Genomic DNA, 25,732 nt, shown 5'->3' with positions numbered 1-25,732 from the left:
AAAGAGCTTTCATTAATCTGCTTCCTAATTTTGGCATTATATAGTCAGATAAAAAAAAAAAAAAGTCAGATAATCACCTTAAAATGCTTAATAAACATGGGGATAGCAAAAGTGAGAAGAGTGAGAAAGAACTTAACGTTAGTGCAGTATTGGGATTAATTGATTTGGGCATTCCCTCCCTCTTCTCCATCTGTCTCTTTTCTTCAAACTACAGAGAAGTCACCTGCCTGAGGGGCTGAGGGCTAAACTAGATTACCTTTAGTATAGGTACCTTATAGGAGCTCTGACGGCACAGTGGTTAAATCACTTGGGCGCTAACTGAAAAGTTGATGGTTCAAACCCACCAGCTGCTCCATGGGAGAAAGACATGGCAATCTGCTTCTGTAAAGTTTACAGCCTTGGGAACCCTATAGGGCACTTCTGCCCTGACCTATAGGGTTGCTATGAGTCGTAATCAACCCAATGGCAGGAGGTTTGGTTTTGGGATAGGTGCTTTATAACACTAAGATTTGTATATATTTTCTTCAAGGTCTTTTCTTACTGGTCCTATCTAGTAGTCCATTCTATCTCCTCTGTACTTTCAGCTTCACCAGCTGCCAACCTGTTAGCCTATGGCCAGCAAACAAAGAGGCATCACAGCTGCTTCTCCCAGATTTTTACCCTCGCACCCATCCTGGCAGCAGCTTTTCCACACGTATGGAAACGTACACAGGTGCACACATGAACCCTGTCCTAACACACCCAACAAAGAGGCACTGTTGATATGGTGTTCTCACCTTTGCAGGTGTGGTATCCGTTTACACTGCCTACAGAGCTTCCTACAGAGGGCAGTATGGAACCTGAGCAGAAGGACAGGGAGACAAACAGGGCAAGACAAACGTGTTAGGAATACAAACAGGCACTGAATTTGTTCTTTGGCACTCACTTTAAGCTTGGGTATCAAAAAGTTAACACAGCACAAGACAACATACTCATGGAAAGAGACAGATCATTTCAGCTACCAGACAACAAAGTGTCATTCGAGTTGAGAAACAGCTCCCTGGCAGTGATGATTCTTAATCCTTTCTAGAAGGAAATCTAAATTCTCTTCTTAAATTTCTTAAATTTACAACACTGCCTTAATTTTCTGACGCAAGTATGGGTAACATTATTAAGTTGTTAGAATGGTATCTGCCACATTTTGGAATGAGGATTATAATAAGAGCCAAAAAGGTTCACCTTTAACATTAATGTGCTTCAATATAATAAAAATGAACAATAAGTACAATTAAGTACATAAAAAGCAACATTCTTTTAATAAAGACATTAAAATGAGCCCATCTTATATTGTTCCGAAAGGAAGAGTCTCTGCCTTTCCTCTTGTGACCTCTTCCTGTTCCCCTCCCCCCACTAGAAAACAGAAATTCTAAGTACCAAATAAGTGTGGCTCACAAACACTCTCAAAAATTCTGCTTTGGCCTCTTCTGTTTCTAATTACTACAATTTCACCTATATTCTCCCCTAGTTGATTCCCTGTATTTCAGCAGTTTCCCAAGTTGAAACAAAAACGTATCATATAATTATAAAGATCATACGAAAATCTGAAAAGTATTCAGGATGTAATGTTACATTAAAAGGACAAAAAAAAGAAAAAGAAAAAAGGACAGCTGAATTCCTTTGCATAGTCAACAGAACACACATAAACATCCTTCTGGTATTCTCTCCTTTCAGCCAAGATCCATCTGACATCAGCAATGATATCCCTGGTTCCACGTGCTCTTCTGAATTCGGCTTGAATTTCTGGCACCTCCCTACTGATGTCCTGTTGCAGTTGTTTTTGAATTATCTTTACCGCAATTTTACTTGCATGTGATATTAATGATACTGTTTCATAATTTTCCCATTCCGTTGGATTACCTTTCTTTGGAAGAGGTATGCATATGGATCTCTTCCAGTAGGTTGGCCAGGTAGATGTCTTCTAAATTTCTTGGCATAGACAAATGAGCACTTCCAGCGTTGCATCCGTTTGTTGAAACATCTCAGTTGGTATCCTGTCAATGCCTGAAGCCTTGTTTTTCGCCAATGCCTTCAGTGCAGCTTGGACTTCTTTCTTCAGTACTATCACTTCTTGATCATATGCTACCTCCTGAAATGGTTAACATGGACCAATTCTTTTTGGTATAGTGACTCTGTGTATTCCCTCCTTCTTCTTTTGATACTTCCTGTGTCATTCAATTTTTTGCCGATAGAATCCTTAAATACTGCAACTCAAGGCCTGAATTTTTTCTTCAGTTTTTTCAGCTTGAGAAATGCCAAGCGTGTTCTTCCGTTTTGGATTTTTAACTCCAGGTCTTTGCACATTTCATTATAATATTTTATTTTCTCTAAACAGCCCTTTGAAATCTTCTGTTCAGCTCTTTTACTTCATCATTTTTTCCTTTTGCTTTAGCCTAGGATATCAATCTTTAAATGATCCATTTCATTTTTGACAACTTCCAATTTTTTTGATTCATACTTTGTACATTCCACATTCCTGTTAATAGATGTTTACAGCTGTTTCTTCTCATTTTGAGTCGTGCTTCTAGCTCAGTTTAATCAGAGTATTCCAAGATTGTAAAGTGAACTTTCAAAAACATATCATTTACAACTACTTATCTGTGTGAGCCATATTTTCTAGATGGAATGAGATCAAATGAAATTCAAGAGCAAGTTTCAGAGTCTCTTCTGCCATTCATTTTGGTCTTCTTTTTCTTTTCTGAATTTTTAATGACCTTTTTTTTTTTTTAACTGGACTTTAGATGAAGATTTACAGCGCAAACTAGTTTCACATACCTTTTGCTTTCTTCATGTACTACTTTTTTAATATATCATCCCATAACGCATCTGGTCTTCGGGTCATTAGTGTTCAATACATCAAATTTATTCTTGACACGGTCTCTACATTCTGGTAAGATATACTCAAGGTCATACTTTGGTTCTCATGGACTTGTTTTAGTTTTCTTCAGCTTCAACTTGAACTTGCATAAGAGCAACTGATGGTCTGTTCTGCAATTGGCCCCTGGCCTTGGTTTGACTGACGATACTGGGCTTCAGCATCGTCTCTTTTCATAGATATAGTCGATTTTACTCTTGTGCATTCCATCTGGTGAGGTCTATGTGTACAATCGCCGTTTATGTTGTTGAAAAAAAGGTATTTCCAATGAAGAACTCATTGGTCTTTGAAATTCTATCATGTGATCTCCTGCATCATTTCCAGGACGAAGGCCATATTTTCCAACTACTGATCCTTCTTTGTTTCCAACTTTTGCATTTCAATCACCAGTAATTATCAATGCATTTTGATTCCATGTTTGATCAATTTCAGATGGCAGAAGTTGGTAAAAATCTTCAATCTCTTCATCTTTGGTGTGTAAATTTGAATAAAAGTCTTATTAACAGATCTTCCTTGTAGGCCTACGGATATTATCCTATCACTGACAGCTTTGTATTTCAGGATAATCTTGAAATGTTCTGTTTGGTGATGAATGCAATGCAGTTCCTCTTCAATTTGTCATTCCCAGCTTAGTAAACCACATGATCGTCTGATTCAAAATGGCTAATACCAGTCCATTTCAGCTCACTAAAGCCTAGGATATCAATCTTTAAATGATCCATTTCATTTTTGACAACTTCCAATTTTTTTGATTCATACTTTGTACATTCCACATTCCTGTTAATAGATGTTTACAGCTGTTTCTTCTCATTTTGAGTCGTGCTTCTAGCTCAGTTTAATCAGAGTATTCCAAGATTGTAAAGTGAACTTTCAAAAACATATCATTTACAACTACTTATCTGTGTGAGCCATATTTTCTAGATGGAATGAGATCAAATGAAATTCAGAAATAAATCAGATGGTGAAGCTGTCAGCCAATAAGCTCCCTTCTCAAAGGTTTCTACCCACATAATACAGAAATGCTATAATCAACTTATAAGGGAAATTCATGCAAAAAATATTTGCATTTGTTTTATGAGATTTAATATAAAAAGGAAGCTTCTAGAATCTGCTTTAAAAAGTTTGAAAAACCACCGATCAAGTCCAACAGCCAGCAAACTACAGCCCACTGGCCATATCTGGCCCTCTATTTGTTTCTGTATATAAAGTTTTATTGGAACATAGCCACACCCATTTATTTATGTATTGTTTACAGTTGCTTCTGTGCCACAGTGGCAGAGTTATGCAGTGGTGGCCCAAACAGACCGCAAGCCTAAAATATTTACTGTCTGGCCCTTTATAGAAAAAGTTTGCTGACCTATCATCTACTCACACACTAATTCACTGGCTTCAGAGGTTTATGGGTTGGACTGTAAGAATTACCAATCCCTTAAAATGTTGTCACTTCTGCATAGTTTCAAGAGATCTTTAAACTTTAGGATACCACAAAATAGCAGCCATTCTCCAAAGGGAAATAGAAAACTTTTTATCAATTTAAGTGGGACTGTAAGAATTACCAATCCCTTAAAATGTTGTCACTTCTGCATAGTTTCAAGAGATCTTTAAACTTTAGGATACCACAAAATAGCAGCCATTCTCCAAAGGGAAATAGAAAACTTTTTATCAATTTAAGTGACAACAGGAGTGAACTAACATACCCTGGTAATAAAATCTATGAGATCTCAATTAACAATCGACAACTGACAACTGATTTATATTGGATTTTGTTTGAGAGACTTAATTTGTAGCCAGAGGTTATTCATACGCCTGGGCACAGTCTTTATGCCCCCTTCCAAGAAGTATGCCAGTCCCTGGTGTACCAATACTCACTCTCAAGTACCCAGTTTCTCCCTGGATATCATACTTTGCAGAGCCAGGGCTGACCCCCGTTTACCATGCTATATACACATCCCATTTACATGTTTAAAAGAAATTCCTCAAAATGGAAACCACATTTTAATCCTTCCATGTTTACTTGATAGTTCTAAGTGAGCCAACTAGTCCATTTACTTTTCTCATCGTGGGAAAGAATTTTTCAAAATACAGCAATGTTACATAAAAAAAATTATTTTTTTTATTACATAAAAAGGGGAGAACAGGTTAGGCTGGGGGGAGGGGAGGGGGAACTGCTTTGTAGATCCCTTTGTCCTCATATAAGGAGCACTGGTACTGCAGGGGTTAAAGCACATGACTGCTAACCAAAAGGTCAGCAGTTTGAACCCACTAGCTGCTCTGCAGGAGAAAGATGTGGCAGTCTGCTACCATAAAGAAACCCTATGAGACATTAAAAAAAAAAAACCCTTGGAAACCCTATGGCACAGTTCTGCTCTGTCCTATAGGGTGGCTATCAGTTGAAATCAACTTGACAGCAGTGGGGTTTTTTTTGTTTGTTTGTTTGTCCTCATATCCAGCTTTGACTCTGACCAATCAAAGGAAGAGAGACTGCATTCACCTGTCTTGCCTTGGGAATCAGGCGCTGTAATTTCCATGATGAGATTTTCTAAAGAAGTGCCTTTGCAGTTGATTTCTTCCACCAGGGTTCCCTTACTTGCCCAGTCATCTAGGAGACCCTGTTTAAAGAACAAAATGGCTAAATGTAACATCTGAGGACTTCTCTTCATCATAAATTGGAACACTTGTTCTTCTCTATATAATTCCTAAAGTCTGACAAGCATTAAGACCATACTCATACATTCAGCAATTTCAAGATCCTGGTTTAGCCAGCCAAGTTGTGGGAGAATGGTATCATGGAATATTCAGGACCTTCTGATTCATTCATTCATCAAATATTTACTGAGCATTTACCACGGGCCAGGCATCATTGCCAGACACTGGGGATACAAAAAAGGATTACGACACAATTCCTAAAACGCAGAACTCAGGTTATCAAATGCATTATAATATGATAAATGCTACTACAGAAAAATAGAAAGTCAGTAAACCCTGAAAGCACAAAAGGAGACACATTTAACTCAGCACAGAGTGTGGAAAGCTTTGAGTTAAGACACGAGTTTGCAAGGTGGACAAAAGGATGTGGGTAAAGAATATGAGGAAATGGTAATAAAGAGCCAGATATTCAGATGTAGAAAAATACATAGAATCATAGACTACACTTTGCATTTATCAAGGGAACTTTAGGTTGGGTTAGTAGAGTTTTAATTACCACATAAAGCTGTTAGGAAACAACAGCATCTGCTATGACAAGGTACCCGGTGGTACAAAATCTCCACAATGTGGATCACCTGCCACAGCAGAAATGTACTCCTTTCAAAGCAGGACTACCGTCTTAGTCTTCATTCTCTTCCTCCATACTGAATTTCCCTGACAATTTACTTAGTTTGCTTTTGGTTTTAAGCTGCAGAATAGCAGCAGAGAAAGACACAGAACCATTTACATCCAGTAAACCCACGCTGCCCAACTTCACATTCACCCTCGGTCACTGCTTGTCATTTCTTTTGTTAAAACTTTTGATTCCACAGGGCCACAGTCCCCAAGCTGCCACTGACTCACAGGATCTTTTAAACTTTTGAGGGAAACACACTGACATCTGCTGGATGCCACGTGAACAACTACTATTAAGTTGTTTGGACCTGGGGTGCCTGTGAAAAATTGACTGAAATACTAAGAGCACTACAGACCAAGAAAGTTTGGGAACTTCTGCCAAATGCTCCTGGCACCCTCTCTGTGAAAGCACTCAAACACTTCTCTTTCATCTGCTCAAGATAAAGCCGGCTTTACTGAGAACCTAAGGATGAATGTGTAAGAGTCAGTTGGAGGAAGATTTGGCTGATTTCAACAAAAACAAGAGATATGTTAGAGGTGTGCGCAAGAGGCTGGATGACTACGAGTCAAAGATAATACAGAAGGGATTTCCTTTAGGGGGTGGGAGGAGGTGCCCTGAAGGTACCTTCCGACCATCTGATTCTAACTTTTCCTTTATTAGCTGGAGTGCTATTATCAGCTGGAGTGCTACTAGCGCTTTTCTCTTCGATTTCCTGATCATTTACTTAGTTACTTGCTCATATACATTTGTCTAATTCCCAAATATACAAAAGAGAGTAAGAAGCTTCTTTTTGTCAAAGGACTTTGACAAATGTCTGTTATATAATTCACCATCGCACCAGAGGCACCCAAGAAAGAGCTGAAACTTTATGTATTTTATTCTTGGAAGTTTCTTTGTTTGTTTTTGTTTTTGAAAATAGGAGATATTTATGGAGCTCAGTTCTTGGGTAGGGACAGACGGCAATGACATAAAAAGAAGGGAGGAACACCTTCTGAAGCAGACTGATAACCTGGATGTCTCATTCCACCTCCCTAGCACATTAGGAGATGAGTCCAAACAAGCATCTAAACTGCCGTATAGCACAATTCCTGGAGACACTTCTATTTACCTACCTTCAGGTGTTCAATCTCTTTTTCCAGTTCTTTAGTACTCCTGAAAGTCTCTGTAAGTGGAATGCTCCCTTCAGTTTCCTTCAGCCATTTCTGGAAGGTCCTAACCAGCTTTCTGAATTCATCCAATTGCTCCTGGCAAGATGATGCATCTTCCTCTCTGTCAGTGAAGAAGTTTTGTTAGCTGCCAGACTAAGTGTTGTAAAGAAGTCAACCTGAGCTAAGTCTAGGTTCATGCTGGGACTCTGAGAATCAGTTCATAGCAGGGCCTTTCCTTTCCACAATTTTTGCCACAGCAGGTTTGGTTAAATGACCACATATAATGGAGGGGGGCATCAAACGCAGGAATCTGTTGCCCTTGTTTGGCCATTCCTGAGGGAAGGAGCCTTCAGTCTTATTCTGGGCTAAAGTGAAAGTGAGAAAAGCTAAAAAGAGCCTGCTATTTAGGCACTATGATACAATGGAAAGAATGCAGGCCTTGGATCCAAATTCTAGCTCTGCTACTTTTTAGGTATTTGACTCTTTCAAGGCCCAGTTCAAATGCTAATTTTTCAAGCAAGCGAGATGCTAAACTGAGGCTCAGAGAAGTCAAGTGATTAGCTGTAGACAGAGCCCACCAATGAAGAAAATAAATCACAGAGAACTCAATCAGAGTTTTAGAAATGGCCACACATATCATTCAGCAGCAAGCCAGAGATCCTGGTTCCTCATACAGCTAAAAGGTTCTCAAGCATATGGGAAGGAAAACAAAGGCTTCTTGGCCTTTATGCCCTCCCCTCCACTCTGCAACGGTTAAGCACTGGGCTGCTAACCAAAAGGTCAGGGGTTTGAACCCACCAGTGGCTCTGCAAGAGAAAAGACCTGGCAATCTGATCCCATAAAGGTTTACAGCCTAGGAAACCCTTTGGGGTAGTTCTATTCTGTCCTATAGGGTCAATATGAGTCAGAATTGATACGATGGCACACGACAACAACTTAGTACTTACAGGTCCCTGACAGTACAAGTGTTTTGCTATGCTGCCAACCTAAAGCTCTGTGGAAGAGAGGCCTGGCGATCTGCTGCTGTAAAGATTACTGTTGTTGTGTGTTGTCGAGTTGATTTTGACTCATAGTGACCCCATGTGACAGAGTAGAATTACCCCATAGGGTTTTCTAGGCTATAATCTTTATGGGAGCAGACTGCCAGGTCTTTCTCCTGTGGAACCGCTGGATGAGTTTGAATTGCCAACCTTTTGGTTAGCAGCCCAGTGCTTAGCTGTTGTGCCACCAGCCAAGAAAACCCTGTGAAGCAGTTCCGCTCTGACACGCGTGGAGTTGCTATGAGTTGGAACCGAATCGCCAACAATAGGTCACTTAGAGCTTGTTTGAGCAATTGCTCTCATCTTATGACTAAGGCAGTCATCTGCTAAACCAAGATTATTTATGGTGAAACGAAGATTTGTTTAAGAGGTCTTGTTAATGCTCTTACACCCACGTGAGGGTTCCTAATAGGGAACCACGGCTTTTCAACAGTGAGCTGACAATTTGAAATAAGGCTCCTTTGTCACACTCCCTTGTTTGCCTGGAAAGAAGAATCTGGACATTCCCTCAAAACAGCAAGTTAAATGTGGTCAAAACACGCAGAGGGAGTGTCAATATAACTCTTCATCACGTCTGGGAAGTCTCCAATTTTTCTTCTTCTTTCAAATAATCCCATTCGCTGCCCCTAATTTGTTCTCTTTGGCCCAGGTGACTTGGGCTCTTGATTCTACTGAGAGGAAACTGAGCCCATTACTGAGCAGGAAATCATTACTTAGTAACAGAAAAATCACTAAGCACTGAGTGGATTGGATAGCTTTGCCTGAAACAGGCACTCTGTAATCTCCTGTGTCTCAGTTCTTCATGCCACCTTTTCTGATGAAGGAGAAGAGAGAGAAATCATTTCACCCAAAAATTTAAAAAAACTAGCCTCTGCCACTGACCAGAAGGTATGTGAAAACTCACCTTTCTTTAACTGTTTTCTGCAGTTCTGTGAAGTCCCTTTTGAGATTTTGTACCCTGTCCTGGTGCTGGGATAGGTCCAGTGCAAAGCCACAGGAGCTCAGTTCAGTAACCAGGTGCTCAAGAGTATCTAGGTTCTCCTGTTGGTCTTGCATTTCCAAATTAAGCTCCTGTCAAGGCAAATGAAGGAACTGTTGTAAATTCTCTGCTCCTTATAACGAAAAAAAAAAAAAAACCAAACCCATTGCCGTCGAGTCAATTCCGACTCACAGCGACCTTAAAGGACAGAGTAGAACCACCACATGGAGTTTCCGATGAGTGGCTGGTGGATTTGAACCGTCGACCTTCGGTTAGCAGATGAATGCTTAACCACTGTGCCAGCAGGGCTCTGTTCCTTATAAATAAGTGAAAAAAGAAAAGAGGCAAGTGCTTTGGATCAACTGCTAGGTCAAACCAATCCACACATAGGATCTCTTCAAGCTGCTGGAGAATGACTAGGATGTACAAAAGAGTCTTAACTCCTTAAAACAAAGATTCAAAGACTTGGGAGGCAACATGACAGAAAGAAAAAAACGGAGGTTTTAGAATCAAAAAGACCTGACATTCAATCATGGCTTTGCCACTTACTGGCTTGAGCTTCCCCCCACCCCCCCACCCTTTTTTTTTCCAATAGCTTTACTGAGATATGATTTATACACTATAATATTCATCAAAAGTGCACAATTCAATGGTTTTAGAATATTTACACAGTTGTGCAGACATGGCTTGAGCTCTTAAGTCACTAAATTTTTCTATACTTCCATGGCCTCTTCTGTAAAACAGGGCAAACATACTATGTTCACTATTACTAAAACTCTATTGAAGACAGTAGCTAATGCAATTAAGTAAGAGAAAATCTGTAGTATAAGAACTGGAAAAGAAGAGATAAAACTATATTTGCAGATTACACAAAAGTATGTTTGTAAAACTCAAGAGAATTAACAACTAAATTAAACAATGAAATGATTCAATGAGATAGCAGGATAGAAAATCAACATATAAAAATCAAGAGCAAAAACCCCACACCTTACTTACAATAGCAACACAAGAACGTACAATCTTAGGAATCAACCACCACAAAAAAACAGAAAACCTTAAAAAGCTTTAAAACATTCCTGGAAGACACAAAAGCAGACATGAACAAATGGAAAGACATCCACAAAGATGCCAATTTTCGCCAATTAAGTGTGTGTGTGTATAAATAAATCTAATGTGCCCCAATAAAAAATACCAACAAGTTCTTTTATTCTAGAACTAATAAGGTGATTCTAAAGTTCACATGGAAAAATAAACATGCAACCAAAACCATGAAAAATTCTAAAAAAAAAAAAATCCAAAAATTTAGATGGTAGAAACCACCACAAAGTCAAAAGACAAAGGACAAACTGGCAGAAAATATTTGCCACATATTACAGATAAAGAGCTAATCTTCTTAATATTTAACCACTCTTAAAAATTAAGAGGAAAAAAAGCCAAAAACTTGAAACGGCAAAAGACATAAACCAACAGTTCAGAAATAAATGACCCTTAAACATACAAAAATATATTCACCTTCACTCATAAGAAGAGAAATTGAAATTACAACTACACTGAGACATCACGTTTTACTTGTCAGATTGGTAAACACTCAAGTTTGCCAACACACTCTCCTGGTGACGCTGTGGGGGAAACAGGGCCTCTCGGACATTGCCGGTGGAAGTGCAGAACGGCGCAGTCTCCGCAGAGGGGAACGTGGCTCTCTCTAGCAAAACTGCATGCGCATTTACCTCTGACACAGCACCTCCACTCTAGGAACTTATTCTGAACATACAGTTCTACCAACAACCTGTGTCCTTCAGCAACTACAATGTGCTGAGTCTGTCTGCTGATCTGGGTTGAACACGTAATATGAATGAAAAATAAATCTAGGTTGTTTTTTAAAAATGGGCAAATGACACCTAGTTTCAAGGATGGCTGTGATAATTCTGTAAGATAAAGCAGGTAAAGTTCCCAGCACACTGTCTGACACAGTATGTGCTCATGCAGTAAACACTGGCTCTCTCCCTGCCCTTCTTTTGGCAGATATACGCTCACCTGGATCTGCTGGAAAAAATGTGCAATATCTTGATCTGGCTGATTTCCCGAGGCCAGCATCCGACTTTTGTTTTCCATGAACTGCTGCAGCTTTTCAGAAAGATGCTCAAACATCTCTGCCTGCGGCAGAAGCTTTTTCAGGGAGCTCTCCTTTTCCTGCTGCTGTAGACAGAGCTGTTGGAAGCGTTGGCTCACCTCCGCCAGCTTGCCCTGCAGCACTGCTGCCGTGGTGCTGTCTGCTGTCTCCATGAATCGGGTCACCATCTCACGAGTGGCCTCCAAGCTACTCTTTTGTCGAGCAATGTCCTGCTTTAATTTCTGCCATCAAGAACATGCCGGTCAGCTCCGGTTCACTTACTCTGGGATATCTGAGCCATAAACTATTAAGCTTCTAATAAACTATATGCTCACCTCCTCAAGCAGGGTTGGAGGACCGAAACTGAGCTTTCAGAATATGATACATCTTTTCCTCTTAGTTCCCCACCCCATCCATCATATGACACTGTCATCACTTTCCCTCAAGCTCAACAATGGTTTGAAAATTGGGTAGAAATCTCTCTACATGATCAGTCATCTGCTCTAAATCTTACTAGAAGATTCAGGGAAATGAATTCTTCTCCTGATATTTTTTCAAAATAATATAATCATGGCACATGGCAAACACACCCTCCTCTATGCTAACCCCAGGGGCATCGGTCTTACCATATTAGTAGCCAGGGCTTCTTGAATGACTCCTGATGACAGTGATGCCACCTGCTCCCCTCCCAGGTTATTTTCAACCTCCCTGATGGACTGCAGCAGGCTCTCCAGGCTTTCCTGGACACTCTGAGAGTGGGCAATTGCCTTCTGCAGCAGAGCAGAGCGCTCATCCAGACTACGGGAAAGGCTCTGGAAACGGCTGAGTATGGAACCTGGTAAATCAAGGCCAGGAGAAAAAAGACTGGAGACTATTTTTGTATTGTGTTTTTAAAAAGTGTGTATTTAAATTGTATACAAGTAATAATAATAATGGATATCAAGGCAAACTAGTAGAAGGAAGAAGCTTGAAGTTCATTAGTATTTGAGCCAAATTTAATAAGCATTATTTACTTAGCACCTACTAAGTGCCAGAAGTTGTGCTAGATGCTGAGGCCTAAAGATAATTAAGATAAGGTTCCTGCCTTCTACAAACTTAACACTCTAAAACAAAGCCTAGGGAGAGGAAGGCACATCACAACTACGTAACCACAAAAATGCAATTCTAAGTGCCATATTGGTACTAGGAGCACTATGGTAGGGAAGCCTAGAAGGAAGAATGATTATCTTCTTCTTTTTTTTTTTTTTGAGGCAGGGGAGGTAGTGGTAGTGGTGGTCAGAACTTTACACAGGGAATGACTGACTTCTTGGCTACACCTTGAAGCATGAGTAAGATTTCGTCATGCATGGTAAGCACCCAATAAATGTTAGCAGCTAAGCAACAGGAAAAACTTCAGGGATAAAGTAATGAAGTGACTGTCTGCTTGTGAAAGGGTAGAAGTGGGGTGTGGCTAGAAGGCAGAGTACCAGGGGAAAAGGGGCTGAAGCCAGATTGTGAAGGTCCTTCAATGGTACAAGCACAAAGTTCATGAGAGAGAAAGCTACTTAATGATGGCCTGTCTATTCATCTTTATATCCTCAGTCCCTAGTCTAGCACAGATACTTGTACAGCATGCTGTGATGATTACAGAACACAGGCATGGCCCGGGAATTAAGGGAACGCTAGCCGTGGCTGCTCCGTACCTGTAGTTTCTTGAACATGCTTGTGGTCTGGAGCTGGCTCCCCTTCAATTTCCATGAGGTCTTGAGCTACTTTTTGGAGCTTTTCAACAGGTACTTGGTGCTCAGCCAATTCTTCCTGCAACTGCTGCTTGTCCATGAAAGAGGGGAAAAGAAAAAGAGCTTGAATAAGTAATCAAAACTGGTTCTAGGAACCTAGAGCTTCTAAGCAGCTTTACAGAATCATTTTCAGTTCATTCAGTCAGAGATGAGAACAAAGTATTTAGGCATCAGACCTTGTTCAAAGCATCCTAACTGCTATCTTTAACCTATATAAGTATTTGCTACTGTTTCAAGTACTCTAAGCCATGCAATACAAAGTCTTGATCCTCCACCCCTGCCTGCATCCCGGCTTACCTTTGTTGTTGCAAGCTGCTGTTGTAGGATCCCAGGGTCAGAGGCAACAGTATCTGACAAGAGCTTCTCCACATGGGCCTCACAAGTCCTCACCCAGGCCTGCAGGCTGTCGACACTGCTCTGGAACTGCTGATACTGGCCTAGCAACGTGTTCAGGTGAGAGCCCAGCTGTGTACACTGTACCAAAGAAAGGAGACAAAGGAGGCCTAAGCAAGGCCAGGCCAAAGGCAGGGGTTTCCTGGGTACGGCCCAAAGAAAGAGGCCTGAATTCGTTACCAAGAACTCACTGTAACTACGTTTAAATTAGTGCTAGAGCTCTACCAATTGATGAGTAGCAATCATTTTCTACAACAGGGATGGTCACTGGTCTATACTATTCGTCCAACCTTACTATATACTCAGGAAGATTTAGTAAATTGTACGACAAGCCACCAAAGAAATATAAATCAGGTTGCAGGCAAAGGTAGGCATTAAAAGATACAAAAAGTCTTTTTGGGAGGTTTGGGATGTTTACAGAAAGTACAACAAAGGTAAGGACAATTGACTGGATTCTAAACCTTAGCAGCTAGAGGGAGTTCTTGGAACAGAAAGATAAGGATTTACCCTAGATGCTCTGTCCAGGAATCTTAAACCAACGCTGTGCAATTGGTTTAAGATTCCCTGTGATATGTCTCTTGGAAACCCAAGCCTGCTGGTCGGAATACAGGAAGGTAAGCACCCGCACTTTCACCATAAGCTTGAGACATACCCCAATACCGCTAAAATCGGACATTAGCCCAGGGCCCTACAGTTTTACATTTTTGCCAGAGCTTCTGAACACCTACCGCCTGAGGTCATTATACAAATGAACTCACCCATTGTGTCCTGAGATTCTGAGCCCCAGAAGCACCAACAGCTGTACGAGGGTGGCCATGAAAACAAAGAACCTCTTCCTTACCTTTGAATGGAGGGCAGTGTATCTTTCTGTTGCATCCTTCAGCTTCTCCTTCACTAAGTTTCCAGTTGCTGATGGTTCGCTGCCTTTCTTAAAGCTGTTTTCTGTGTCCAAGACTTTCTGTCCAGAGATAGTCACAAATCTCAAGTCTCCTTTATGGGAAATCACGTCCTCCGAGAAGCTCCCCTGCCGCTTCAGCAGCGAGGGAAGCGCTTCGGGGCTGCTGTCTCCTTTATGCATGTTCACCAGCTCTTTCTCAGACCGTTCCAGCCAGTTTTCAAACTCTCTATGATCCTGCAGAAACTTCTGCAACTCATCCCGTAGGGTCTGCACCTGCTTCAGCTCTGCCTCTGACTGGGCCAGGGAAGCTGCGTACTGTTCCTTTAGCTCACCCAGTTTCTCCTGCAGTGTCTGCTGTTCCTCAGGTGTGAGATTGTGGCCGTGTTGCTCCAAGAAGGCCTGAGCTGACTGGGTGGCCAGGATGAAATTTTGCTGCTGGGATAGCAATTCTTGGTGATGGGCCTGGAAAATAATTCCCCAAAACAAAAGACAGTAAGGAAACTAAAATGATTTGGTTATGTTTACAGCTAGAGGTAGAGAGAGATCTTACTAGGCCACTTTTCTAGCTGCTCAGAAATCATCAGTATTTTCCACTCTGTAAGCATTATTCCATATGCTAATACCAGGTGAACTGATACATACAAGACTTCATAGTTTTCAAAGTGATTTTACATGTATTATCTAATCTGATTCATGGCACAACCCTCCAATGTGGGTGGGCAATATAATACTCTCACTAAAGATGAGGTGAATGAATATCAGAAAGATGTTATATGTCTTAACTAAGGCCACACAGTTAAGAGACAGAACTGTGACCAGAACCTGACTCTCTTCACTAAACCACTTACTTAACTCTAAATGAATATAAAAATGCCCAACTAATAATTATCCATGTTCATGGAAGGGGAGAGTAAGCTGGAAAAGCCATACACATGACAATATAAAAATTGCAAATACTTAGCTGTGAATTATGTCACTCACATATCCATTATTCTTGAACACCGTCCCTACTGTGAAATACCTTGGAAAATTAATTTCTTAAATAGACAGTGTATAGATCAGTGAAAAGTAAATTGTATTTCTGAATAGTATAGTTAGCTTGCACTTTTTTGGTACATGCTATGTCTATGTGCATATATGAGAACCTTGTTTTCTATTCCAATCATGGAATATAGGTTTTTAAAGACAGTTGTGTGTTTTTTAAATCATGTTCTTCCTGAGCATAATAGAGGAGAGTGAGAGCTCAGACAGAGTTCCTGACTACCTATACTGTCTATGCAACTACCTAGAGAGAGGCTCTAGCCTGCTTTTCTCCAGAATACTGTCCAGTTTTAGCTTGTATCAACAGCAGACTGGTAGCCCTCAGCTTCTCCACGTCATCTCAGGAAAGCTGGGCTGACAAATAATATCCCGCTCAAATAGCTGTGGGCAGTACTACGGCTTTGTCTGTATAACACCCAGATGCCTCCACGCTCATCCTCCAATCCATCTACCCAAGAGTAAGCAGTTTTCTTCCCAGGATGAAGATGCTACGTAGTTAGGCTGACTGCTGTCAGCAGGTGTCAGGAGGTTCCCTGCTGACAGAACCATCTCTGCCCTGTGTTAGTGTCAGACTACCAGACTTTGGGGACACATTACAATGGATCTTCCAAGTGCAAAACTGGCATGCAAGAGGCAGAAATTCTATTAATACAAAATAAGGCAATGGCCCAAACAGGCTGTTCAACAGAAGTCCTCCAACTAACTCAAATTTCCTTTGCTACAAAGGTATCACTACTAAAACATGTGATCCATGTGTGTTTAAGTACCCTAAATGGCAGAGGATGAGAGTGTGGGCATCTGAGTGTTATACAAAGATGTAGTACTGCCCCCTACTATTTGATACATAATCTTTTTTTCAATCATTCAATATAATATACCTGCATATGTCCTAGAGAATGGTTTATCTGGCTGAATCACTGGTTTATCTTCAATGCCTGCATATAACAGGTGTACAATACTTACCGAATGAATAAATAAATAAGTGGAGATAAAAAGTGAACAGGAAATGGTTTCTACCTTTAAGCCTAGGGCATAGAGGGCAGTACAGACAAAAATACAATATAGAGCAAGAAATGCTACGATGTAGGGAAGGATAAAGTAGGAGATAACATATAATCTAACTTTGGGAAGTGGTGAAGGACTTCCAAGAGAAAGGGAAGTCTACACGAAGATCTGAAGAATTAGTAAAAATTAACCCAGAGCTGGGTCCCTCCCTCACCAGAGAGGCAAGAATGTTCCAAGACCATGCAAAGACCCAGAGGAGAGTGAGAGACCAACATAGCTAGAGACACAAGTGTGAGGGGAGGTAAGAGATAAGGCCAGGTAACTAGGTACATATCCTGTGGGGGGCCTTGTAAGCCGTGTTAAAGAATTTGGACTTTACCTTAAGGGCAACAGGGAGCCACTGAAGGGTTTTAGATAGGGTTATAGTATTTTAGAGAGATCATTTGTTAGTATAGGGAATGAACTGGGGGTAAAAGCCAAGAGCCAAGGAGACCAGTAGGAGCTTCTATAATAATACATGTGAAAGCTGACGGTGGTCTGAAATATACTAATATCTCAATGGAGATTAAGAGTTGTAATGACTTTCAAAGAGATATAAGAAGCAAAATATGTGGGACCTGATGACTTATTTGGTATGGCAGGGCAGGAGAAAGAAAGGAATCTAGTGATGTTTAGTTTAGGAAATTAAGTGGGAATACAGGAAGAAAAACATGTTTGATTGGTGGGTGGGAGGGGTTTACATAGGAAATAGGATAGTTTGATTTAAGGTGCTTGGGGTTCCATGTTGTAAGCAGAGAGATGGATTTATGTCCAGGTTTGAAGTCAGGACAGGCATCCGGGCTGAAGATAAATATATACATGGAATTCATTAGTGCAAATGGTAACTGAAGTGTTGTTGAGTGGACAAGACCACCCTGAAAGATGAGAAGAGGGCCTAGGGCACAATCTTGAATCAGTATCTCAAAAGCTGGCTAGGGGAAAGGAAGAAGGAATACCAGGGCACAGCAGTGCTATCGAAATCAAGGGAGAAAGTATTTCAAGAGGAGCAGCCAACAGTGTCTGTTACAGGTTGAATTGTATCCCACATAAAGATATGCTGAGGTCTTAACCCCCAGTATCTGTAAATGTGACCTCATTTGGAAACAGGGTTTTTGCAGACATAATCAAGTTAAGATGAGGTCATAAGGGTGGGCTGAAACCCAATACAGTGGTGTCCTTATAAGGGGAGAAGGGACACAGAAATACACACAGAAGGAAGAACGCCATGTGAAGACAGAGAGAGACTGGAATTTTGCTACCATAAGTCAAGGAAAGCCTAGGGCTGTGAGTCGGAACCTACTCAACAACACCTAACAACAACAACCTGAAGCTAGAAGAGGCAAGGAATGACCCCCTCCTACAGGCTTTGGTGGGAGGTATGGCCTGGCCAACACCTTGATTTCAGACTTCTAGCCTTCAGAACTGTGAGACAATAAATGTCTATTGTTTTAAGCCACCCAAATTTGTGGTAATTTATTACAGTAGCCCTAGTAAAACTAACAGTGTTGAAGGCTGCTGAGACACCAAAGAAGATATGTGCTGAGAAATGCTCACTGGATTTAGGGGTAAGGAGGTCATGGTGACTTGTCCAGAGCAGAAGAGATTCCTCCCAGCATAGCGAGGACAAGCTAACATTCTTACCTTTATCTTCTCACATTGCTCATCCAGCTTCTCTGGGGCTTGGTTCACCCCCATGTGACCATCAGTGGTATCCAAGGCTTCTTTCTCCAGGCCAGCTCCTGAGATCTGCTCTATTCTTGGAAGGCTGGCCTGCAGCTGTCCACCAGATGATCCCAATGAAGTTACCCAGTCCAGGAGAGTATCAATCTTACTCCTGTTCTCTGCCAGTTCCTTTGCTGCTTTACTCTGAAAGCCACAGAGTTAATTTAAGTGAGAAGGTCTTAGATGCTCAGCTATACAACCACAGGTTAAGTAAAGAGGGGGAAAATTTTTATGCTAAAGAAAAAAGAAAAGCTCTAAGACTGGATATAAAATCTTTGGACACACAAAAAAGAAAACATCTAAAATCTGTTAAAAAATAATTATTTAAAATGACCTCTAAATTTCTTCTATGTTTTACTGCTTAATATCAAGAAAAAAGGCAAACCCCAGAATTTGAAAAGGCTTTTATTAAAAAATCATTTAGTCCTCCCACCGCAGCAAGGCTTCAGAGAATCCATTCTACGGACACAGAAGTGGCACACTGGGAGGGTAAGAAATAGGTACACAGATGTGGCACACTGGGAGGGTTAGAAACAGCACAGTCACACTCAATTATCTGGCTGCTCGTCCCAAAGGGAAAGGCAGATTAAGGCAGATTTCTCTCATCCTTTTGTCTGCCAAACAGAACACTGAGTTCTTAAATTTGTCTCTCAAATTTTATTTTCTGATTCAAATATTTGAGTTAATAGGTTATGTCAATTTGTTTATTTACTACCTGTATTTGTTAATTAACAAGTAGTACATTCATGTATTTCAGAATTCATCTTCAGGTAAATTATTTCCTCTTGTCCATGTTCTCTACCTTCCTCACTAGGGTCAGAGCCCACAGCCAAAGGATTCCAATTCAAACTGCCAGTGCTAAGGGAGGTGCAGAAGACCCTTTCAGACTTTACCTTCTCTTTGGTTACCCCGGTGCCATGATTCTCATTGTAACAATGTACTTACTATGTACTACCCTTCCTAACTAAGGTAGTGCTTTTCTAATTAGCCAGAGTATTGAGTACACAGATAGCAATCTTTCTCTGTGTGTGCGTGTGTGCGTGCACACACACACAGTCCCTACCAATTACTCCTGATTTAAGAGTTCTTCTGGATGTTTCTTGTAAAAATAAAGATGGACTCACCAACCAGATCCTAAAGCAGCCCTTTATTGTGATTCTACGCTCTCATTCTGTATGGGTACCAAAAAAAAAAAAATTTTTTTTTTTAAATGTCAAGTGTTACAGCAGTCTGGATACCTTTTCAGTCTGTTGCTGTAAGGCTGAGGTCACTGCTTCCTCCAGCTCCTTCTGGGCCACCCGTGTCCGACCCTGGAGAGCCTCATATTGCTCCTTAGCCTGATGAAGTTTTTCCCGAAGAGCTGTCAACTCCTGGGGGCTCAGCTTGGTCTGGTTCTCTTCCAGGAACCCTTCAATGTCTTTGACAACACTGGCAAATGAGGTGGCATGACTCTGAATGTCATCTTGTAAATCCTTAACACATGAAAAGAGGGATGGTAGAGCCTTCCACTTTGGTATTTCTAACCTCTCTAACAGTACAAAGACGGAATGGCTAGGATGACATTTCTGCAACAGATTTATGGCCCTGACTAGAGTTTGCTTAAGGTGTAAGCCTAAACCAATGCAAAGAAATTTTAAAATATTTAATTTTCTAAGCAAATACTTAATGAAAGCAAAAAGGAAACTGCCCATAAACATGCTAAATAGCAGAGATTTTTATTTTGCAATGAGTTATCCTCAGAGACATCATTCTTCTATAAAGAAGAGTTGATAGCATGATTCTAGCTGAGTTGAGGCCTGGCTGGTCCTTTACCTCTCCTGGTTATCACCCATTATCCTTACTGTGACCTAAAAGGACCATCATAATCTAGTTCCCACCTACCTCTCCAGCCTTGTCTTTTCATCAGTCTTCCCTTATTCTTTAAGCCCAGCCAAACTACCCTTCCTTCAGTTCCTTGACTATGTTGTGATCTATCCCATTCCTATCTCAAGTCCAACACAGAGGCCTCTGCCTGGTATGCCTTCTTCCTCCTCCCACCCCTTCATGCAGTAACTCCTGCATATTCTTATTTCTCAGTTGGACACAATTCTTAACTGGCACACAGCAAGTCTTTATGAATACCTGCTGAAGGAATGAAAAAAATGGATTAACTCACACTGACCTTCAAGTCACTTTGGTTCTTCTGCAAGACAGACAGGTCCTGTTGGGTGGCTCTGCCTTGGTGGCCCACCAGTGTTCTTTCTGCCTGTCCTACCCAGTTGCAAAGATCCTCCAGTTTCTGGTGACAGGTATTCTGTTGTTTCTGCAGGGTCTAATTAAAATGAAAGGGGATCAAGAGACAATCAGTAATTCTCATTTCACAAACATAAGATAATCTCCTGAAATGTAAAACAGGAAGGTTACATATCAAAGATGGAGAAGTTGGTGGGAGAATGGAACAGGAAAAGGCACAGAAATCATACTCAGAAGCTCCCCTTATTTGGATGGTCTGCTGACTATGGCCTATGGTCTGGATGATAACCACAGGTAATTTCAGGACAGAATGTTCCTAGTTCAAGTTTTGGCTTGGGGCTTTTTTGCCAGGCTGCTGTTACTGTGCTTGGAAATGGAGAGCAGAGAGCCTCTATGCTTGAAATCCATAGATGATAATTGGTGGTGACAATAAACTAGTGGTTCTGATCACCTCCTCCACTAGAACCAGGGGGTCTGCTACATATTAAGTCAAAATATGGAAAATTAGAAGAACTGGACTAGGAGGGAAAATCAAGGATCTGGATAATTCATAAGCTAATTTATTTTCTTAATAATTGAACTGACTTTATAAATCAAACATCTCACACATGCAGAAGTCCATTAAATACAATGATTACATGCCAGGCATGAGGGCCTTGAGTTGGCTATTTTGAGTAGAAGGAAATTGCCCAGGAATAGCAACTGGCTTAGTCCTTCAGGTGCCTACAGTGATATCAAAGGGAAAAGCCAGGTCCAAGGGGAGGGAGGGAGTACGTGTCTGTGCCTGATCCTTTCTCCAGATCTCATCTCACTTGCATGACACTAAAGCACCTGATCGAGCAATTGAGCATGATGTGTTCTCCTGACCATCCTTCTAAAACCATTTTCCACCAGTGTCTACCTTTTGATGGCGTTTTAGTCACCTGCACTTACAAACAGGCGCCCAAATCGGCCCTCTCTCCCCATCTTTAGGACAAATACAAGGGCTCTGGAAGAGAACTCCTAAGAGCTCTTCAGCTGTAAAACGGGATCTTCATGGGTTAGGATGGGTGCAGACTGAATCTGAAAAAAGCAAAGCAAACAAGTTAACACAGACAGACACAAGCATTCAGGGAAAATATAGAGAAGCAGAGCATTTCTGACAATAACGTTAATAAACTGTGGAATTAATTATGTGCTCAGGGAGAATATTCGCATGCAGTTCTATCATCTGGTGCAGTTCAGAAGCCTACCCTGGATCTGGGCTGTGTCTTAAAGTGCTCAGACCAATACTACTTCATTAATTATCCACATTTTTTTTTTTTTTTAAACCATGCTCTACAAATTCCTAAGTAAGGGACTTGCAAGCTTTGAGATTTGGAAGGTAACGAAAGCATTTCAATTTCAATACACAGGCAGTCCCTGGATTATGAATGAGTTCCGTTCCTAAGTCTGTCTTTAAGTCAAATTTGTACATAAGTTGGAACAGTTGGATATGGTTCATATCTAATGTCAGATAGTCAAATATTTGTCTTAGTATATAGTGTACCTTTCTATGCATAGAAAACATTAAAGAAACAATTCCAAAATACACTAAAACATCTTTAATATAACAATATAATAATAATAGTATTTTGATGCATGTTGAAAAGTAGCACCCATTTGTTATTATGAACCGTTGTATGTGCCTCAAATTTTTAATACAATAGGCTTTACAGGGGCTGGTTTGTAACCACAGGTTGTACATAAGTTGGACGTTGGTAACCCAAGGACTGCCTGTAGTTGAAATAACTAAGCAGTGATGGTGGATGTATGGTATTGACTAATTTCCTTTAAGCCTGGCTCCAAAGCTCAATTCATCCTTCCTTTTTTCCTTCCTCCCTCCTTCTCTTCCCCCTTCTCCTTCTCTCCCTCCACATCTGTCTGTCTGTCTGTCTATCTATGTATCCATCCTCAATTCTATTTTACACAATATTTAATAAAGGAGCCCCTAGTGTGTATTTGGAGCCCTGGTAGTGCAGTGGTTAAGAGTGTGGCTGCTAACCAAAAGGCTGGCAGTTTGAATCCACCAGCCACTCCTTGGAAACCTTATGGGACAGTTCCACTCTGTCTTACAGGGTTGCTATGAGTCAGAATGGACACAACAGCAGTGGGTTTTGGTTAGGACATATTTGTTGTTAACAATGACAATTATAATATTTTGCTGTATGCCAGCTTTTTCAAATAGCAGAAATGATGTTACTATTAATGTAACTGTGTTGAGTTTTGCCAGGAGAGAGTTGTAATGGAAGATGATAGGCTGGTTACAGCGTTTTTTCAAAATTTAATCACCCCTGCTTCCACATACTGCACATTATTTTCCATGGTTGAACAGGCACTGGACACTACAGTGTGAAGAAAGGTGCTAGAAAATAATAATAATAAAAGAGGTGCTAAAAATTAATATAATTCTGATAAAAATGTGTCAGCTGTTTAAAGCTGACAAGAAATCTTATTGTAAATCATTTGATAAGCCCCAGGATAAAACTGATTTTAGAATCATTTTTCTCAAGATTTCAGAGTATCTAAATGTTCCTAACAACTCTCAGAAGGAGGCTAAGGGAGAAAGTCAGGAAAGAAAGGGCTAGCTGTACGATTTTCATTTGAAAGTCAGAGACAATGAGACACAGTGAGGGTAGTCTCACTAAAAAGTAAACATTTGCACATGCATTCACATGTAAACACACAGTACTCTCACACACAAAACCAAAAACACGGCAAGAAAAACAGCCAGAACAGCTGCCTCTGGGACCAGAACTATACTGGCCTGAAAGACATAAAATATCAAAATTGGTAAACCCAGGTTCCTGGAATCATGATGGATGGAGTCTGGCCAGAAAACCCAAAGACACAGGACATCCCAAAAGACAAATAGAGTCCAGCTGCTGGTTCTGTCTGACCTTAACCTGGGCTGCCTGCTTCAATTGTCGAAGATGGCCCTGCAAGACATCCATCTGGGTTGCAGTCTGCTCGGCAAGGTCCTGGAAGGACCTCTGCAGCTCATTCAGAAGCCTCAGCATCTGTCGGTTCTGCTGAGGGGACAAGTCCTGGGCGTGCTCAGAGATAAAAAATTGAATATCAAAAGCAAGAGCATCCAGCTGAGATTTCCTTTCAGCCATGGGCTGTTTCAAATCCTAAGGCAAGCAGAAAAAGGGAACAAAAGAGAAAAATAAAATTTGTATTTCTCTACCCACATAATACCTACTTGCTCTAATCAAAGAATGAATGAGAAAGGTTAATTTCTTGTATTTTCATAATCCACACTGACGGTTTTTAGGGCCAACCTAATGTTGGAAATCTCTACTTCTGGTCTCTCCAAACTCCTCATAAATAACAATTAAGTTTCCTTTACTGGGTTTTGACTTCTAAATGCAGAAGAATTTCAATTATTTATGCTAACAGAACTATACTATTGCTAGTCCAAAATATGTGCAAATTAAAAACAAGAACATTTTGGAAAGTCCAACATGAATTTCTGGTATGAGATTCGCCTTTCTCATTGTATTTTCTTAGGTTCAAATATCTATTTGTATTTGTCCAGAAGAACTGGTAGGCCAGTACAGAGAAATAGGCAATTTTTGTGTGGTTCACTAAGAATTGATTTTTAGAGTAAATAACATTGCTTACACACGTTAAAACTGTGAAAGATTACAGTCAGACTTGCTTATTATATTGCTCCTTTAAAGCAGTAAAAACTGCTAAAACGCTAGAATAATTTTCAGAAAATCGATCAGAAGTATGCAATTTTTCTGCAAACATTTCCTTTTCATCAGCCGTGTTACATTGGATGCAGTAAAAACAAGCAAGATATCTACAGCTCTATCACTCTGAAACTGGGAGTAGTCAGGGGACCTGTGGATAGTCCTGCAAAGCAGGCAAGGGGAACTTCCTTGGTATTTATCATAAGAGAATGCTTCCTTCATTTGTGAACACACGGGTCTGGGAAGCTCTCTAGGAAAAGAGGCTTAGAATGTTAATTCTCTTTCCAAAAGAGAGTTCTTTTAAGTTGTAACTAGGAGAAGGAACCAATACATAAGACTTTGTGTCTTTATATCTCATACTACATCATAGGAATTTCTTCACGCTGGCTTCTTGTAATATCTTGTAAGAGAACAGGGAAAGTCTGTTACTTTCTCCCCCAAATGAGAAAGGAAATGTTATATTTGGTTATCATTACTATGCTGTAAACAGGTATGAAAGATGGAGGAAACTCTTGCAAGAGGATAAGCTTTTATTCAAGGACTCTGACCACAGACACTTATGTCTGCTTCTCTTAAGTTTGGGGAGAAGGGAGAGGACGGGACAGAAGGAGGGGGCATCTCCAGTTCTGCTCTGACTTTAAAAACACTTGAAGGTGAAGGACTTCTATAGCAGAGGGCACGTAAACTGGTGTAAGTAATAAAAATATGTGATATTATATCGAGTAGAATAAAAAGTAAGAACAATGTTGGGGAAAAAAAATCCTTCTCGCTCATATGTACTTTAGAGTTTTTTCCTCTCACTGACTTATAAAAAGCATCTATTAATTTGGAGTCTAGCAAGAAGAAAAGGACCCATTTGCTTACGCAGAGTCTAAGGCTGCTTTCACCTACATTGGCAGAGTTGTGTGGTTTTAACAGAAACCATACGGCTCACAAAGCCTAAGATATTTACTAATTGGTCCTTGATAGAAGGTTTGTCAACCCATGCTTTAGATCATAGATTAAAAATTCTTCTGAAGTGGGGGAGGGACAGAATGAATTAGTTCTTTGACAAAATGGAAACTAGCAACAGATCACAGAAGCTCAATTATAAAGAGGAGCTGAAGTTTATAATACTAGGCCATTATGTAGACTCTAGGAAACCTGGTGGCACAGAGGTTAACTGTCTGGCTGCTAACCAAAAGGTCAGCAGTTTGAATCTACCAGCTGCTCCTGGGAAACCCTATGGGGCAGTTGTACTCTGTCCTACAGGGTCACTATGAGTCAGAATTGACTTGATGACAATGGGTTTGGTTTGGTTTTTTGTACAGACTCTCAGAGAATAACTGAAAAGAGAAATAGTCATCACAAAAGCTCTAGGGGTATGATAACTTAAAAAACTGAATACTGGGCTTT

General features: G+C 40.6%; 1 protein-coding gene across 4 annotated transcripts in view; it reads right to left on the bottom strand.

The window, feature by feature from the left end:
- Nucleotides 1-25,732, bottom strand: part of MACF1 (microtubule actin crosslinking factor 1) — a 378,842-nt gene that overhangs the window by 99,892 nt on the left and 253,218 nt on the right. For 2 of the 4 annotated variants that reach the window (XM_049878833.1, XM_049878831.1), the window contains 13 exons: nucleotides 23,537-23,770; nucleotides 20,548-20,697; nucleotides 19,625-19,858; nucleotides 18,306-18,530; nucleotides 14,523-15,041; nucleotides 13,586-13,762; nucleotides 13,193-13,316; nucleotides 12,137-12,345; nucleotides 11,435-11,752; nucleotides 9,326-9,492; nucleotides 7,346-7,502; nucleotides 5,403-5,520; nucleotides 777-839 (listed from right to left, as the gene is read on the bottom strand). In XM_049878833.1, the coding sequence (XP_049734790.1) occupies nucleotides 777-839; nucleotides 5,403-5,520; nucleotides 7,346-7,502; nucleotides 9,326-9,492; nucleotides 11,435-11,752; nucleotides 12,137-12,345; nucleotides 13,193-13,316; nucleotides 13,586-13,762; nucleotides 14,523-15,041; nucleotides 18,306-18,530; nucleotides 19,625-19,858; nucleotides 20,548-20,697; nucleotides 23,537-23,770 (2,695 nt within the window). The remainder of the gene's footprint in view (nucleotides 1-776; nucleotides 840-5,402; nucleotides 5,521-7,345; nucleotides 7,503-9,325; nucleotides 9,493-11,434; nucleotides 11,753-12,136; nucleotides 12,346-13,192; nucleotides 13,317-13,585; nucleotides 13,763-14,522; nucleotides 15,042-18,305; nucleotides 18,531-19,624; nucleotides 19,859-20,547; nucleotides 20,698-23,536; nucleotides 23,771-25,732) is intronic. The other 2 variants (XM_049878856.1, XM_049878832.1) reach the window with 2 other exon arrangements.

Source organism: Elephas maximus, chromosome 3 (genome assembly GCF_024166365.1).
Source record: "Elephas maximus indicus isolate mEleMax1 chromosome 3, mEleMax1 primary haplotype, whole genome shotgun sequence".
In the NCBI taxonomy this organism is placed as follows: domain Eukaryota; kingdom Metazoa; phylum Chordata; class Mammalia; order Proboscidea; family Elephantidae; genus Elephas; species Elephas maximus.
The sequence above is the reverse complement of the archived record's forward strand: the minus strand, read 5'-3'. Positions and strand labels throughout refer to the sequence as shown.